We start from the raw sequence: 19,489 nt of genomic DNA on the forward strand, positions 1-19,489 counted from the left end.
TAAATTGGTTAGTACCAATTAATGGAAAGAAAAGATCCTATATATCAAAGTATAAATCCTAACCTCATGGTTTCTAGTTCCATGCTTTGTTTGGAAAAATTAACCTAACCGCATGATTTCTAGTTTACAGACATTTATTAAAAGCTAGAGCTTATTTCTCCTTTGTGTACACCTACAGACAGAGGTTCAGTATTATCTTAGATCAGGAGAATTTCTAGGGTTTATTATATGCAGGGTTTTGGTTCTAAGAGTAAAGGTACTCGAATTGTCCTTGTTGGTTCCCCTTGGGCTGTCAAACCCTCAATCCTAGTCCATCACAGACTTAAGCGGATCGAGTTCAATTCGAGGGGACACATTTCTCTATGCCTGACACGGAGAATAAATTCTCACGAAGACTTAGAGCACATGAACCCCGAAAGCTACTTGCTAGGTCTGACACGGAGAATAAATTCTCACGAAGATGTCGCTTTCACTGCCACTTAAAAGGGACAAGCTTGATTATAAAGCTTATGTTATGCAATGCAATGTGTTGCGTGTGAGAAGAAATATTCAGACCTCTGACAAACAAATAAAAAATGAAATTTAATACATGAAAATAAAATAAAGATATTAAAGAAGAATATATAAAATATTATGAAAATAATAAGTATATATATAAAAAATTTGAAAGGAAAGAATTATAAATTAAATATATGAATTTTAATTTCTAATTAATAGAGACAATTTATAATTGATTTTAAAGCTTGACCAGGTCCCCAGCGAAGTCGCCAAGCTGTCGTAACCGGTTTTCGCCCGGGTACAAATTTTTATTTGGCGGGAAAAGTGATGTGAATAAATGGTTTTTAAAATATTTTGGGAGTCGCCATCGGCCTTTTGGGTCAGGTAGGTCGAATACCTAAAAATTATCTTTTTAAAAAAGTTTTTAAGAAAACATCAGTTTAAAATATAAACTAGTATGCGTTTTAACAAAAAATTCGTTCTTTTTAATAATGAAAAGGGATTTGTGGTCAGTTACGTTTGGGGAAGGATTAGCACCCCCACAACGCCCAAAATTAGTACTCATTAATTATAAATTGTCTCTATTATTGAAAATTTAAAAATTCAAACATATATTTAATTCATAATCCTGTTATTTCAAATTTATTAATATAATTTTAAGAAAATATATTAATATATATATTTATAAATAAGATATTTATTTACTTAGAAATATCAAAAAATGACTTCTAGGTGCTTTAAGACACCCATTTCTTAATATAAAAAAATAAAAAAATATTAATAAAACATTTCTATAAAAATAATTAAAATAAATTAAAATATATAATTTATAAAAATAGGATATTTATTTATTTAAGAATATCAGAAAATGACTTCTAGGTGTTTTAAGTCATCCCATTTCTTTAATATTAAAAAATAAATAAATATTATTATTTAAACAAATATATATGTATATATTTATATAAAATAATAATTTAAACATATCGAAAGCAAAAATATAATAAAAAATAAATTATAATTAAATAGTGACTAAAATAAATAAAATTAAAAAGAACAGAAACAAAATGCAAAATATCAAAATTTAGGGACATAATTTGAATTATGAAAAATTATAATTACTAGTAGCGTAATTAGCCCTTAATTATTAATAGGTGAATTAAAATAAATATTAATTAAAATATGAGGGACTAAATAAGGTATTTAACCTAAAATATATATAATTAGATCAGGGACTAAATTATAATAAATAGAAATTCGAAGTCTAAATTATAATAATCAAAATTTTCTTTCAGTGACTAAATTGCAAAGTATACAAACTAGGAGTACTGCGGGCGGGGTTTACCCTTTTACCCAAAATGCACAGTTCTACCCATGAAATGGCGTCGTTTCATATCGGGTATATATACCCTAAATGGTCGGCCCTAAGGGCCATTTTTCTCATTTCAATTTCTCTCTCTAGAGAGATATATCAAAATCTCTCTCACTTCTCTCTAGTTTCCCTCGTCGGAGGGAAACTGACAGCCGCAGGCCACCGTACTCCGGTGCCGATCACCGCTGCCGACCACCGTCAATAGTGGCCGAAAAATTACAAAACCCCTCAAAAGAGAGATCTGAACGTCCTAATGACTGTTCCGGTCTCCTTTTTCCCTAAATCTCTTTAGATCGACATAGATCTAATTTTTTTACCTTTGAACTCTCTATTCTACGGCAGTATACAGAGGCTCCGATGAAGGTAAATCTTCTTTTCCACTTTTGGTTCGTTGTTTGGTTACTGTTGATGTATTATTTTGCTCGAAATGGTTGATTTACTTTGGGTTTTTGTTGTTGATTCTCGGTTTTCTACTCTCTGTCTCGTGTCTTGCTCTCTGTGTCGCTGTCTTTTCCTCTCCGTCATTCTTGCAGGTTCGGTGGCTTTATAGCCACCACCGAGGCTCGCCTTGGACCAGTCACAAAGGTAAAGTTCAGTGAGTCACCGAACTATGTGGTGACTCACCATATATCTTTGCGTGTGGAAGGCGTCGTGGCGTTTCTGGAGTATTCTGGCGAGGCTGTGGAAGCGATAGAGCGTCGACAGCAGTTGTTTGGACCACATGGCAGTGGAATCAGCAGAGGCAGCAACGTGGGGCGGCTAGATGCAGAGGCGGAATACTCCAGATCTAATGGCTGAGATTGATACTGGCGGTTAAGATATAAACCCTAAATGGTTTAGGGTTTCCTTTGGGTTACTGGATATGGGACGGTCACTGTTGGGCTTCGGGTTGTAAATGGGCTGCCGATTTGTAATTGGGCAGTGTAACTGGGTCTGTTTATAAATAATATTATTATTAATAATAAATAATAAAATATATAATAATAATATAAATAAAATAAAAACAAATGGATAAAAAATTAGTATCTTCATACAGTACTACCCATTTGTTTCAAATACATAACTCTGATTTCATTCATCTTACAAACGTATCACTGATGCACTTACTCTTGAACTCTTCTACAATTCTAACCACATCATTTGATCTTTTTAACATTCTTATGGTGACATTTGTCCACCACACTCTAGCTTGCCCACGTAATAACGAAACTACTCAATTTAACTTATCCATTTTGGAGAACTGAAAACCTTCTAACATTATCTTCCTATCATTTAATCAAATGCTTTAACAATAGAACATTTTTTAAATTCACCCTTGAACTCGGGTGTTCTCAACTCTTTTCAATATATTCATTCTATGAATTATAGAAGTATAAAATTGGAAACACATCATAATATCATTCATCATGAAATATTCTCTAATCTTGTACAGGCACTCCCTGAGGTTTTCGCTCTTCTCCTTGCCTGGTCAGGGCAGGTGAATGCTATTACATTCAGGTCTATCGCCTTGTATTTCACTTTAGAAATCCTTATGATCATACATCTAATATAACATAACCAATTAACTCTATTAATAAGACAGTGTACTCCTTACACTATCAGATCAGAAATTTTTTCACTTTGTGTTGGTATGTATACTTTTTAAAACACTTTTGACTTCGTTTTTAGCCTAGAAGCGGCTAAATCGTAGCTCTGATACCATTAAATGTAACACCCCAACCCGTACCCGACCCGGATACGAGTTCGAGATGTCATATTGACTTTTTAAAACAATATTCTTACAAAATATCAAAACATTTGAACTTATATTAAGAAAATACAATAAATACTATTAAATTATGCTTCATTATAAAAATTTGAAAAAAATACGAATTTATGAATAGTAATATACGGTATGAACAGTACCGTGAACAGTACCATGGATAGTACTATGAATAGTGAATTTTTTTTAATATAAATTGTGTATCGATGCACTGCTACAGAAACTTCAGCAAAATACTTATAAATTCATAAAAATATAAGTTTTCATTCGTATCCATTTACAGATACACATTTAAAACATTATAAAACTCAATCATATGATTTTACAAAACCGATTAGAACATATCGAATTAAAACCTTTATTTACTTGTCAACCACTATCCTTATTACAAAATACATACTATACATTTCTTTTCTGATTTGATCTTTGGAAAGGAGAAACTAACCTGTCTTGCATAACTTTTACCAATCTTCCTCTTCTCGGAACCTACGCATGAAACAATCACACGCTAAGTCGTTGACTTAGTGAGTCATTAAAACATATGATATTACTCTACTCATATTAATGCATAAACAATTAATACTATCATATCATATAAAAATATATACCATTAACAGTACTTATCAGTACTCATATTACTATCACTAATTCCTTTATATCATGTAAGCATTTATTGAACCTTTCTTTACTCACCATCGGGCATCCATGTCATTTCACAACATAGCACACATAGTATCATATCAAGTTATTTATTATCTTTAAAGATCATGTATTAGCCCATGTATACTTTTGAGAACTTAAGATATGTGAGTACATTGAGGTTGTGCACCACTATGCTGTCACCACAGCTCGTATAAATGTCCCGAAGGACCAGTCCATAGATTCCGAAGAACCTAGGTAATCAGTCCATATGTCCCAAAGAACATAGGTAAACAGTCCATATGTCCCGAAGAACATAGGTAAACCCTTGACCCTTGGCATGCCAACTATACCCCTTGCTCTCATATCACATAACATGGGCATTATCATTATAACAGTTCCTTTCTCTTATAAACACATATCTTTTCTTTTCAGTCACGTATCACATGTACGTGTGATCATTGATCTTATAATCACATGTTCCTTCTCTTCTATCACATACCACATGTATGTATAAACATATATCTAATATCATATAACACGTATCACAAATGCATGTATTCACATAGATCATTTCATATGGATTTTATCATTTCTCATTTGTTCATGTAACCTCGCATGTCATATCAAGTAACATATATCATATGTTGCATTTTCACGTAAGCATGTAAATCATGTAACATATAATAACATACATCCATTTCTATGTACTGATGCACACATAGTAATCACATAACATTTTATATGTTACTTTTTACCATAGTAACTCCATCATTGGGTCATCGCAAGCCAATGTTTGATTAATTACATAAGTACAATTTAAATTGCACTCACCTTAGCATTGCTTTGATTCGATCCTAATTCTTTGATTGTTCTGGAACTCGTTTAGGCTCTATATCTACATAAATATAATTTTCAAGATAATTAGTTGAAGCCTAAACCTTATAACTTGATGTTAATAACTTAAGCTAGTTTAATGAACCAAAATTCCATTTTTCCTTTAGGGGTGTATCGATGCACTATGGGTGCATCGGTACACAAAATAGCTTCGAAATTCCCATGCATCGATGCCTACCTGTATGCATCGATACACACTGAATAATTTATGGAAATTTACCCTTGATGCATCGATACATGTTGAATGTGTACCGATGCACACTAGTCCAGAATTCCCATTTTATGCACGTGAATTACTTCCTTCTAATTTAATTGTCATGTTTCAACCCCTTTCATATCCTTAACTCACATACACATGCTTAAACTCATTTATATCCATTTATCTCATCTTTAATCTCAAAATTTCATCTTTCATATGGAAATCAATAATCATACAAAAATGTCAATATGTTCTAAATCCAATTATATCACTTCATATCTCTTAATTAAGTTGCTAACAAGTCAAATTTAGTTTCAAATTCAACTTATCAACTCTTTTCCAAAAATTCACTTAAAACCCATTTTCTTTAATCTTTCATAACTTATTCATCTTTTGATCTTAAGATAACTTAAGCTTTCCTTAAGCTTAGTTATCGTCTAATGATCAAAACCCAACCTTTAAATCAACAAATGATCAACAAATTCGAAAACTTACCTTGCAAGCTTGGCTCTCTCTTTCTCTCGTACATGAAGAAGAAGAAGAAGATGATGAAGTAGAGAAAATATCTCCTCATCCTTATCCCCACATGGTTATATATCATTTAATTATCATTTCCAAGTCAAATGACCTTTTTGCCCTTTAATTCTTTTAATAATTATTAACAACTTTCAGGAAATATCTCCACATAAATCATTGAACTATTCAACTATTCTACTTTAATCACCAAATTCTGAAATTTTACAATTTGGTCACTAACCCGTAGTTTGGGATGTTACATGGCATGTCAATTGTACTAGTGACTCTCAATGAATATACAATGAGCTTTTCTTATCAAATCATATTCCATTCATTTATTAAAAGTATCAACAGATATTAACATATCAAACTATCATATACGAGTGTATTGGGCAGTTCATACTCAAAATCATCCATAAACCATTTAGTAAAATATCATATAAAATGTATTAGGTAATTCATTCCCAAAATCAACTGAATACCATTTTGTAAAACAATATGAAAATAAATCAAAATATGAGTTAATTTTTTTCTTTCTAAATCATTTGATATTAACTCATCGTAAGTCTTCCTCATGTCATATATATATATATATATATATATATATATATAATAGGTAAGATGCACTCACCTGATATGCCTTAATATCAAACCTTTACTTTCGATATAAACCTCACTCGCGTACTTTTTCCTTAGCTTTATGTTTGCCTATACGAACATCATTTTCAAAACATGTACAATTCAGATCACTTTTTAATTTCATACTAACATAGGTGTATATTAGGAATAAAATTCCTAAAAATTATTTCGACACTAATTCGATACTAATTTCATCTCATACGATCAATGTCAACTTAAAAACTTAAAAACGACATCTCAAATTTCTTTATTATTCATATTTACCACTAATGCATATAACATTTGCAAACTTCACATCTTAACAATTGATTATGATTTCTTTTTAGAATTCATCTTGACTTTTCCAATTTATTCAAAATTGTCTCTTCCCATTAACTTCAAATATAAGCTTTCAACATCACAATTAAACATTTCAACATTTAATTCAAATATAGCCCATCAACGTTTTGAACAATTTCTATTCCAAGCCCAACTTTCATACAATTTGTGATTTGGTCCCTAAGGTTGTAAAAACTTCTAAATTGATCCAATCAACCTTCTAACATAAAAATAAACATTTTAACATTTCATTTCAGTATAGTAAATCAAATTTTAAATAATTTCACTTCAATCCCTTAATTTTCCATAATATACAAAATGGTCCCTATAACTTTACAAAATTCCAAATTGATTCAAACCACATTCTAAAGCTTGTAGAACTTTTCAAACACCATTTCTAGCTTTAGTAATTTTTTCCATAATTTTTCCTTATTATTCCTCTATAGGCAGAATATTATAGAGTTTTTCATGCTTTATTTCCAACTTGATTCAAGCATGAATTCAACTTCTATTCATCAATTCCATGCAATTACAACAAATTCCATATAAAAAATAATCCATAATCAAACTTTTATATAAACCCAAATTAACCAAACTTTGATTCAAATGATTCCATAACATCAAGTACATCAAAATCCATCCTTAAGTCATAAAAAGCTAACATCCCCTTCATCCATAAATCTCATGAACTTGTGATTTAAGCATGGAAAGCATGAACAAATTACACCAAATGATAGAGAATTTCATGTAGGTACATTTTCTATTTCATGCTTTCATCCAAAATCCAAGTAATTAAGCTTCTTAAAAATTAAAATTTCCTTACGTTGGTTATGGAGGTCACGACTTATAGCTTGAAGATGAATAGAGTTCTTGGTTTTCCATGTAAAATGTCTAATACACATGGCTTTAAACCATTGAAAATTAATTTTATGCTAAAAGACCTTTTTACCCTTTAAAAATGATAATAATTACCAAATTACCATGGTACATCATGCTTTTATCATCCTTACATCATCAAAGTCAAATATAGACAAAGATTTTATCATCTTCCAACTTTGCCCTTTTAGTTTTCCTGAAATTACAATCTTACCACTTTAATCCAATGGTCCCAATTTAACATGGAAAATCAACTTAAATCTAATGATCCATGTTAAATTCTACTAATTTAATATATGAAAATGACATTATTAACCTTCAATGTCATCCTTCAAAATTTCCTAAATTTTTAATTCGATCTGATTATCTAAATATTTTACTGAACCTTATCGCCTTATAGTTTTTAATACAAATTCCATATCGAAAATCTGATTCCCACGAAAATGACATTCTTTAGGGTGAACTATTCATTTACAGACTAAAATTTATTTTCAAAAAATTATCACTTAGATCCTTGAACTTTGCTAAAATTTTATATTTTAGCCAATGAACTTTCAAAAATTACATTTTGACCACTAATCAAAATTTTGAGATATTACGGTTGCCATCCTTAATCATATAGATGAAAGGCTTATCTTCCAAAAGCACTGTTGACTAGGTGTATTTATAAATAATTTTTTATGTGTCATTTTATTAAATACTTTTTAAAAATAGTATTTACAAAATTTATCACCTAATGTTTATACTTTTAATGTATTTTGTTGTTATTTTTTCAACTAAAAGTTTAACTTTCAACCTTTTTAGGCAAATCAATGCGATTTCAATGATTAAATTATTAATTTTTTTTAATTCATGTAACGACTCACATAATAGTTTTTTATGTGTATTTTAATAATTGAAAGTATGGCATCATTAAATAATTTTAAATTAAAAAATATATTTAAAAATTAATTTATTATAATATGTAAAATAATAAATATTGTTATATTAATTTAATATTATACTAATATTAACACGGACGTAAACTTTTATGCTATTGTAAAAATTTGACAACTCAATTATTATTTGGATAAAGTATACAAATGATCCCCTAATTATAAGACATTACTTTGTTAAGTCTCCGACTATAAAACTTATAAAATGATCATCCAACTATAAAGTGTTACATTGTTGACTCTATTTATTATTAAAGTTATAAAATGATCATATGACTTCATATGTTCCAAACTCATCTTTTTCCATTAAAAAATTAAAGATTGTTTGAGCGGAATGTTAATATGTTATTGGGATATGATAAAATTTGATCATAGAATCTCAAACGATTATAATATCACAATCAGCATATCAACATTTAACTCAAACGACCATCAATATTTTTAATGAAAAAAGACAAATTTGAAACATATAAATAGTCCAGTGACTATTTTACAACTTTTAATAGTCAAGCTCAACAAAACAACATTTTATAGTCAAATAACTATTTTATAACTTTTAATAATTGAGAATCTCAACAAAGCAATTCACAGATACTTTAAAATAATAAATAGACTTTGAATTTTTGGTATAGTAAAACATTAATTTAGACTTTAGAATTACTTTAATGTTTATTAAAAAAATTAATAGATAAGTAATTTATCATTTTTTATTGAATGAAATAATTTGTTAAGATAATTACTAAAAATTTATATTAGAAATATTAACGAGTTTCTCGCTAACTCATCAAGTCCAGTTGAACGTTGCTCGACTCAACTCGTTAAGTTATCAAGTGAAGATCGAGTTCGAGTAAAATCAACCCCTTTTACAAAATTTTGACCGAATCAAATTCGAAGTGCTCACAAATTGCTAATCTCATTAAACACACTCCATGTAACTGCTTGAAAGTCGACATGCACAAAGTTAGCTCAACTCGGTAAACATTCGCTGCTACTAATAGTAACTTATTTGAAACCGATATTATTACAAATTTATGTGCAAAATATCATTTTGTGATAAATGTAATTAATGGCTAAATTTCATTAAATTGCCTGTTAACTACTTGGTGATGCGAATTCTTCATATTTTATGTACATTTTGATTCATAAGAGGTTTCAAATATACTTTAAGAAATTCAAAGAATATGGGGGGGGGGGGGTGGAGAGAAGAACACTAAAAACAAACCAATAATCATGACACATGGTAAAATATCATATTACAAAATCTTACACAGAGATCAAACTCGTAAATTTCTCAGGAATCAGCACACAGTATTAAAAGAGGGTTAACAAATCCCATCAAAGATAAAAAATCATGGACTATCGTTAGAATAGGTTAGATCATCAAAAATCTCTGGCCGAGCAAACTCAATCAAACAGACAAGCAATTACTATCACTAACGGATTAAAGATATTTTACCGGATTTTATGAAGCCCTATTTTGTTTTTCCTTTTGCTTAATGACTATGAACTCGCCGTGCCTACCGAATCACTCGCTTCTGACTGTAGCTGAACGGCATTCTCTTGTTTGATAGACTGTTCTTTTAACATCCTTACATAATCAACATAAACGGCATCGTCCTCTGCTCTGCACGGAGTCGTCAAAATATTACGGTAACCATGCCTCCGTTTACGAGATAATGGATCCAGATCGTCCTGCAAATTGCAATCACAAATAAATAAGTTAATAAAACCGAGAAAATGATTAATCAATGGAGAGGAGAAGGAAAATAAGAAGAGGATTTGAAATGAAATAACAAAAAGAAAACAAAAACAAACCTTATAACGAAGATCTGAAGCATTTTCTCTCGATCTTTTCAACGGAAACAAATTTGTTGATTTACAGACCTCTCTTTCGCCATCGGAATATTCATCGCTACTAGTTGAACTTGAAGCCGGCGGAGGCATATTTGCGGACCACGGCACTACCTGATTATCGCCGTCCTCCTCCGCCTCATCATCAGAAACACCGTCTTCGTCATTTTCCGCTTCGCTGCCTTCTCGATCGCCACCGTCGACGCACCTATCACAGGCGGAAACCGTGTGACCGAGCTTTGTACCAGCGGCTCTCCACGGCGTGAGAGACTGGCAAGCGTGACAGAGAAGACACCTCACGTGCCTCGCCACGAGAAAGTTGGCTCCGTGCACTTTAGCATCACAGTCCCAGCACAGACTCGCTTTGTCCGACTCACAATACGTCCTTGCCGCCAAATCGCAGAGCTCACACCTCTTCATTTCCCTTCTTCTTTCAACCGAAATCAGAGAGAAGCTTTGGCTTAAGCCTATCTGCCGGTTTCTTCTTTCGTTTTCTAGGGGAATATTTTTTATTTCAAGAATTTTCTCTTTCTTGTATATGGAGAGAATGAGCGATTGGAAAGGAAGAGGAAAAGACATCAAACTGCACTGGCTTATAGACACAGCCTTCCTCTTTCTCCAAATTACAAATTTACCATTAAAAGTACTCCCAGTTTACCAAGCAAGCTGGCAGCGCCACCACCACTAACATATATTGTTTCTACAAAGATACTAAAATAAATCAATTAACTCCTTGAAATTACTTTTTTCACCTTACAGATTTATTTAATTTTTTTTAATTTGAAACCTTATATTTTTATAAATAGATTTACTTATACTATTCAAACAAGTCTAATAATATAAAAATACGATCTTTCTATTCCTGTAAATAGAATGGGCAATGCGAAGTGAAACAAAATAAACTGACAGGGCCAAATATGTCATTTAGAAACTGTACGGAAGGAGAGTATTTGCCGAATTGGAAAGAAACGATAGTGAAGGGGTGTGGCTGTGGTGGAAACAACTGCCACGTGTTCGGAGGTCATAAATATGTATTTATTTATATATGGCATTAAATTAAGCCCAGTACCTTTTGCTTCGGCCTTCGGCTTCGTTTCCTCGGTTTGTTTAGAAAAGAAGAAGATTTTTTTTATTATTATTGAGTGGTGGCAGCGTACAACGAGTTATCTGCTTTCCTTGGGTTAGTTAGAACCGTGACTGTGGCCATGTGTCGTTAGTGGAGCGCCGAGATTCAGATTCTCTTCCTCGCTTGCAGGGTCCATGATCAGCCACGTGGCTTGCCTTGATTCGGATCCATTGCTTGTACGTCCCACTGTTTTGCCCATCTCCTCTCCATTTGCAGCTTCATATCACTGGCAAAGGCAAAAATATCTTAACAACCGCTATGGCATTACCATGTTGAAGTAATCTCGCTAGGGCTGTTCAGAAAAAATCAATTGGTGATCTGACCCTTCATCCGTTAATCTAATAAAAGTAAATAAACATATTTTTTAAATAAAAAATAGAGATAATAAGTATTGTTTTCGACCAACGATTACACACTTGGTCTATAGAGATGTTTTTAAGTCCTATAGTGACGTTTTAATGCATTGCTAAAACAGCTACCGACGCAAAAAATAAAGCACCACAACAAGAGTAAAGCAACCGCCACAATTGTTAGCGGCGTATATGAAATAAAACGCTGCAAAAAGGTTATGTCTTTAGTTGTGTTTTTTGAACAAACGCCAAAAAAAAGTTAGATCATTTAGTTTACAAAATTCAAATAAAATATAATGTACTTCAATATCATTAACTACAATAAACAATGACAAGAGCACTTTAAGCAATGCAAATTCTAGTCAATGTCTTAGTCGGAGTGTCTTCTCTCATTAGCAAAGTCATCATGTCACGATCAGGAAGATACTTCATGATAGATACTTAGTATCTTGAAAATAATAATAGTGTTTTTTTCTCAAACTGGCAGCTTCTGCAAGGAAACTCCTGTCAGCTCTCACATGTTCAACCTATGTTACGTGCACAATCTGTGAGTCTAATGAAATGAAACAAGTAGGAAAATAACATGAGAGAGAGAGAGAGAGAAAGATATTTTACACGCATAATCTGTGAGTCTTCATTGCTCCTTTATGTGGAAAAAAAAGTAAAAAAACAATTTTCCTTGTTAGATGACTCATGGTTAAGTTTTTCCTTCGTGTAAATTGTAAATGGAGAACATCTTCATCCATTTCACCAAATAAATCCACTAGTTCCGGGTCACCAAGAAGACTCCTTGCATGCTTTAATGCTTCAGTTGAAACATATAACGATGCTTTTGCAAAAAAAAAAAAAAAAGAGCTCAGTTCTATAATTTCACGATCATCTTGGTAAATATAGTAAATGATTTTAGTAACCTATGCTCTTTGGTTTTAGTTATTAAACCAAAAAAATAAAGTAAAAGAGAGAAGCGTTTACTTGAAGTAACAGTAAAGGTGGCGACGATTTCATCGATGATAGATAATATTTTTGCAATTGAAGATTCTTTCAACGTCACAGATTTCCCCAATTCGGTTCTAAACATCGGGTATTTATCTACTCCTCCACCATCGTTCTCAATAAGCTTCAAATATCTAGCATAGGATATATGAAATTTGAGAGCACAAAATAAATATATAGAGGCGAAAAGATTCGGAGATTATTACGTGGAAGCAGGAGATCGGCCATGGAAGGGTGTAGAGCAACCGGAGCTCCATTCAGGTCATCATCGGGTTTCAACGGTAGTACCGAACCGAAAACCTCCGAGCGATAATTTAATCCGGCGTGAAAGAAAATCTGCCACAATCAATTTCTTTTTACTCTGTCAATGCATATAAAAGTGGGTTGTAAATTGGGCTCAAAATCAAGGGGGAGAGATTGCAAAACAAGTTTCTAAAGTAATTAGGCTCAAAATCAAAACCCCAGATTATTTGACATATCTGGATTTCGGTGACTAAACCAAATACATGACGAAGCATCATCAATCAATGACAAAATTTAAGCTCAAAAGTATTGTAAATTGAGAAGAAGAAAAATACAAGGTGGTATGATGCTATGGTCACTGAAGCAAGTGTTTGGCAACAATGTTTTTAAATAGTGAATGCTGAGAAACTAGAGCATCAACAAACGTGAACAACCAACTCAACAGGACAATAACATATTCCATTTACTGTTTGGGAAATGATGAAATACAAACGTCATTACACAAGCTTGGCAACAATATGGTATAATTGTTTTAATTGAATAATAATCGAATCACTTAAATATGAACCTTACCTTACTCTACAGTCATTATTACAACAATCATAGAAACCAGGCAGCATATTAAGGTAATGAAACTCAACCGTCAACAACAAGGTGACCTATTCGGTAAATTCATAGCTAAAGAACCTAATGAACAAACTGCACAAGATATTATTCTCTTTTTATGACGAGTTCTTTATATACACCTTCGAATTCGGTCTTTGTAAAGGTACTCATTCTTCATATAAGAAATCATGCGAATTAGGAATCCTAGGAAGAGAAGTTATTCCTCACTGCAGAACGGAAATTTTCGAAGCAAAGCATAGCCAAAAGAATCCCACTGTTGATAATCATCAAGCATTGAAGATTTCGGGGGAATTTGGCAAACAACTGATAGTTGGTAGTTGATTCTAGTAGCTGGTTCGACCAACTGATTTGATTAGCTGATTTGGAAAACTGATTTGATTAATTGTTTATATAGAAGTGTTTGGTAAAATTTAGCTGATAGCTGATATGAGTAAAATAACAAATAATGATATGATACATTTAGTTGTTAAGTACATATATGTTCTATAATACTTTAGTCTTTATTGGGGTCAAATTATTTGGATAAAATGCTTTTGACAAGAAATTAAAAATTCCTTAAAGAAAATTAATTAATATTTTTGAAAATTTTAAATATATTTTTAAATTTAATATTTACAAATATTAACCTTGTGATATTGATATATACTATTAACTTTGTATAAAATATCAATACTACATTTTTTTACTTTCATGTTTTCTTTTATATTTTCTTAACTAAAATATATTTGAGAATCTACAGCTAAAAAAATAAAATTTCACTAAAATATATTAGGATGAAGGCTATTTCATTAGATTAGGTTTTATGGCAAGGATGTAATTACGGAAAAATAAGGTCAAATATGTCATTTAATATCTTATTTTGCAATCAGATCTTCCAAACTGTTGGATTTTCCAACGTTTACATTTTCAGCTCATTTTACATAATATATTTTTTCAAAAAGGTATTTACCAAACACTAAAAGTGGAGGGTTTAACTACTAATCAACTTTTTATGCTCAAATAAGCTAAAAGTTATTCAAAAGTTGTTTACTAAACACCCTTTCATATTTTAATATTTCACCAAGATTATCTATATGAAAAACAAGCTACTACAAAAGAATGATAAAATGTAAAACAAAAATATACTTACATCATCCAACAACAGATCGTTGCCGTAAATACCAGTGCTACGTGGAGCCTGCATAGTGAAACATCGAAAACCAGTTTTTCAATGAGAGCAGTGAAAAGCTAGGGAGAATCACTCTTTACGGGGGGAGAACTATTTTAGTGGAGTATTTCTTGGTTGTTATATATTGAGTAGAGGTAAAACAAACAATGAGATGCATCGTTAACACACAAAAAAAAAAAAAAAAGAATAACAAAAGGGAATGAAGAAGATAATATAAATCATGATTTTTTAGTTTAGTATTGTCGTAATCGGTTTTCGCCCGGGCACGAAATTTCCTTGGCAGAAAAAGTAATGTGAATAAATAGATGGTTTTTATTGAAATGTTTTGAGAGTCACCATCGACCTTTTGGGTTAGGTAGGTTGGATACTTACAAATCATCTTTTAAAAGAGTTTTTAAGAAAACATCAGTTAAAAGATAAACCGGTCTGCGTTTAACAAAAAATTCACTGTGTTTAACCAAAAATTCGTTCTTTTTAATAATAAAAAGGGATTCGTGGTCGGTTACGTTTGGGGAAGGATTAGCACCCCTACAATACCCAAAATTGGTCTTTGTCGATTATAAATTGTCTCTAATAATAGAATTTAAGAATTCGAATATAAATTTAATTTATGATTCCGTTGTTCTAGATTCAAAATAATTTTTATAAAACTAAAGTAAAAATATATATTTTTAGGGTTTTATAAATAGGGCATTTATTTAAAAATATTAGAAAATGACATCTAGTTGCTTTAAGACAGCCCCTTTCTTTAATATTAATAAATAAATAAATATAAAAATATGATATTTTTTCCTAAAAAATAATTTAAATAAAACTAAAGTAATATATATATATATATATATATATATATATATATATATATATATATATATATATATATATATATATATAGCTTGATATTTGTTTATTTAAAAATATCAAAATAAGACCTCTAGTTAATTTAAGACAACCCATTTCTTAATATTAAAAAAATAAATAAATATTATTATTTTTGAAATTAATCAAATAATTCTTATGAATTTTTAATATATATGTATATATATAAAATAAAGATAAAATAAAGAACTATAATTAAAATATTGAAATACAATAATAAAAATAAATAAAATTGTAATAAAAAGTGACCAAAATAAAAGAAATTAAAAGTAATAAGACTAAAACATAAAGTATATAAATTAAAGACTCTATGTCAAATTATTAAAAATCTATATACGGATAGTGTAATTTATCCTTAATTATTAATCAGTGATTAAAATGTAAAATATTAAATTTACAGTGGCTAAATCGGTCATTTTACCTAAAATATATAAAAGCATATCATGGACTAAATTATAAAGTAAATAAAATTATAAGACCGAATTAAAAGTTCAGGATTTGATTTCAGTGACCAAAATGTAAGGATATAAAACTATTGGCACTGCGGAAAGGGTTTGCCCATACGCGCAAATTACGCATATATCCCCTACCCAAAACGATGTCGTTTGGGAGGGGTATATAAACCCTAAATGGTCAGCCCTTCGGGACATTCTTCTCATTTCTTCTATTCTCATTCTCTCTCTATTTAAGAGAGAGTAAAAAATGCTTTTCCCTCTCTCTAGGTTTCCCTCACCGGAGGGAAACCGATCGACGACTGGCAGCCTTACGCCGCCGCTGACACCGTCGCTGGTGGCCGGAAAATACAATATACCCTCAAAAGATAGATCGGAATGATCTAAGACCAAATTTGACCCCCGTTTTCTCTAAAATGCCTCAGATTTTTTGTAGATCTAAAGAAATACCTTCGGTATTTCGACCTCGATGGTGGCGCGTGGAGGCGTGTGTGAACTCTGGTGACAGCGCCGCTTCTTCGGTAAGTCTCTCTCTATTTTTGTATTTGGATATTTGGTGATTTGGTTGTTGTTCTTTTTCTTTCTTGCAGGAAGTCGATGGTTTTTTATAACCATCACCGGTGATGGCTTCAGACCGGTTATGAAGATGAGTTTCGGTGAGTCACCGAACTTGTGGTGACTCACCGAAGAATGGCGAAGCGTGTGCAGCTGGCAGCGTCTTCTGGACCCTTCGGTTGGCGTCGTGGCAATGGGTGGAGCGACGTTGGAGGCGACAGCCGCGTGGTAACAGAGGAGGCGTCAACGTTGCCCTAGGGTATCATAACCCTAGGGTTTCATCTGGAGGCCCTTGGACTGTTGGATCTCACAAGATCCAACGGCTGCTATTTGTTGGCGGCTGATGCTGAGATAATATAAACCCTAATTAAGTTTAGGGTTTCCTTTGGGCTGACTCAGTTGGGCTCTTGGTTCTGGGCCCTGATTTGTAATTGGGTTGGGTTTAGGACATGTAATAGTTTAATAATAATATTAATAATAATAAATAATAATATTATTAATAATAAATAATAAATAATAATAAATAATAAATAAAATAAATAGAGAAAAAAATGATGTCTACAACTGCCCCTCTTTGCTCATTCTTGTGTCAACAAGAATAGAGAAAAGATGAAAAAGACAATAAGTTTTTTGTCCATTTGACCTTTCTTGATTAGGATAGAAATGTTGAACAAGTTCTTCTCATTATGAACTTCTTCCACTTTTTGGGATTAGTTCTTCTCATTATGAACTCTTCCACTAGGAATGATAATCCATTTCATTCTGTGATGAAATCTAGCAAAAGGTTGAACAAGTTCTTCTCATTATGAACTTCTTCTTCTTCTTTAGATGAGTTCTTCTCATTATGAATTCCTTCTTGAAATGCTGATCCTCAAAAGAGGTGTCATTGATTCGACTTCATATGTGATGAATTAAGGCAAGGTTGAACAAGTTCTTCTCATTATGAACTTCCTCTTCCTCTTCAGATGAGTTCTTCTTATTATGAACTCTCTGAAAATATTGATCCTCAAGGGAGGTTCTTCTTTCATTCAACTCTGAATCAAGCTAAGGTTGAACAAGTTCTTCTCATTATGAACTTCTTTTTCCTCTTCAGATAAGTTCTTCTAATTATGAACTTTATCTGGAAATGTTGGTGCTGATCTATCTCCTTCTGTGATAGAGTCAAGCAAAAGGTTGAACAAGTTCTTCTCATTATGAACTTCTTCTTGCTCTTCAGATGAGTTATTCTCATTATGAACTTCCTCTGGAAATGTTGGTGTTGATCTATCTCATTCTGGGATAGAATCGAGAAAAAGGTTGAACAAGTTCTTCTCATTATGGAATTCTTCTTCCTCTTCAGATGAGTTCTTCTCATTATGAACTTCCTCTGGAAATGTTGGTGTTGATTTATCTCCTTCTGGATAGAATCGAGCAAAAGGTTGAACAAGTTCTTCTCATTATGAACTTGTTCTTCCTCTTCAGATGAGTTCTTCTCATTATGAACTTCCTCTGGAAATGTTCATCAATCGAGTTATGGATTCAAATCTTTGCTGAAATCTTTGAAATTCCTGTCAAATATTCAACATTGATAAAATGAATGGAAATGCCCATATTTTTGTAAATGCCTAAATATTATGCATGAATGTTAAATTCATATTTATTTGACTTCAAAGTGGCAAACTCGGTCTTCCTTCACTTGGTTAAAATGTCATTTCAAGCTGGCATTTCTGATGAACCATCTGATCCACTTGCATCTTTGTGTCTTCTTTATTTCATTAAAGTCTTATAAGAAATGTTTCTTTTATGAAAATCTTACCGTAATCAAAATTATGACATTGATGCCCCATTTTGTCCTAGATAACATCAGCTTTCTTTGCTTATAGTTGTGTAGAAACCCAATAAAGCTTTCATCTTTGAAAAGAGAATCTATCATCTTTGAAGAATGAATCTATCATCTTTGAAGAATGAATCTATCATCTTTGAAGAATGTAGATGTAGATATGCCCAAATCAGCAGAGATTAATTAGTAGAGCAGCGTTTGTTCTAATTTGACTCTTGAAACACATTACAAGGAGGATTTATACTAATTCCTTTCATGTCTCCACATTTAATCGGATCTCGAACAAAGTTATTCACACTATATCATATCGAGATGTTTTAACAACAACCTTATCATTCAACCTTAGTTGGCTCCACTAGTTTCTTGTTGTTAAAATTTCAGCGTCCCTCTTATGAAAAGAAATCTTCATCATTTTTCACTTCTAATCTTGGGGTTGATGAAGAAAAATTTCATCTTGGTTCCATAAATGGAAATACCATATGATCGCAATATTGGTTCAGCACCATAACTGGTTCGTAAACCATTTGATAACACATTCATCATTTCATGTGGTTTTTGCATAGATGTTCGTAAAACATTTGACAACACATTCATCATTTCCTGTGGCTTCTGCCCAGATGTTTGTAAAATATTTGACAACATATTCATTCTTTCCTGTGGCTTCTGCCCAGATGTTCGTAAAATATTTGACAACACATTCATCTTTGCATGTGGCTTCTTCCCAGATTTCTCAATCAGTGAATGCTTTTTGCATAATGTTTAGAGCTTTTGTATGATGTTA

At 31.8% G+C, this 19,489-nt stretch overlaps 1 protein-coding gene across 2 annotated transcripts; it reads right to left on the minus strand.

Annotated features, from left to right (window-relative positions):
• Positions 1 to 10,133: 10,133 nt before the first annotated feature.
• Positions 10,134 to 17,713, minus strand: LOC120202114 (zinc finger protein CONSTANS-LIKE 9-like). Of its 2 annotated transcripts, none has more exons than XM_039202589.1 (3): positions 17,700 to 17,713; positions 10,464 to 10,986; positions 10,134 to 10,340 (listed from the first exon to the last, which is right to left on the minus strand). In XM_039202589.1, the coding sequence occupies exons 2-3, from the start codon at positions 10,917 to 10,919 to the stop codon at positions 10,149 to 10,151; spliced, it is 648 nt and encodes a 215-aa protein (XP_039058520.1). In that variant the 5' UTR covers positions 10,920 to 10,986; positions 17,700 to 17,713; the 3' UTR covers positions 10,134 to 10,148. The 2 variants fall into 2 exon arrangements, with proteins under 2 accessions (XP_039058520.1, XP_039058519.1); XM_039202588.1 differs by having other exon boundaries at positions 10,134 to 10,343.
• Between the last annotated feature and the right edge of the window lie 1,776 nt (positions 17,714 to 19,489).

Source organism: Hibiscus syriacus, unplaced genomic scaffold (genome assembly GCF_006381635.1).
Source record: "Hibiscus syriacus cultivar Baekdansim isolate YM2019G1 unplaced genomic scaffold, ASM638163v2 tig00008222_pilon, whole genome shotgun sequence".
Classification (NCBI taxonomy): Eukaryota; Viridiplantae; Streptophyta; class Magnoliopsida; order Malvales; family Malvaceae; genus Hibiscus; species Hibiscus syriacus.

Excerpts from the sequence above, each read along its gene's own strand:
- LOC120202114 (XM_039202588.1), bottom strand. The coding sequence starts at position 10,919 with ATGAAGAGGTGTGAGCTCTGCGATTTGGCGGCAAGGACGTATTGTGAG. Across the intron at positions 10,344-10,463 it reads CTTCAGATCTTCGTTATAAG|CAGGACGATCTGGATCCATT; the intron begins GTTTGTTTTTGT and ends GATTGCAATTTG.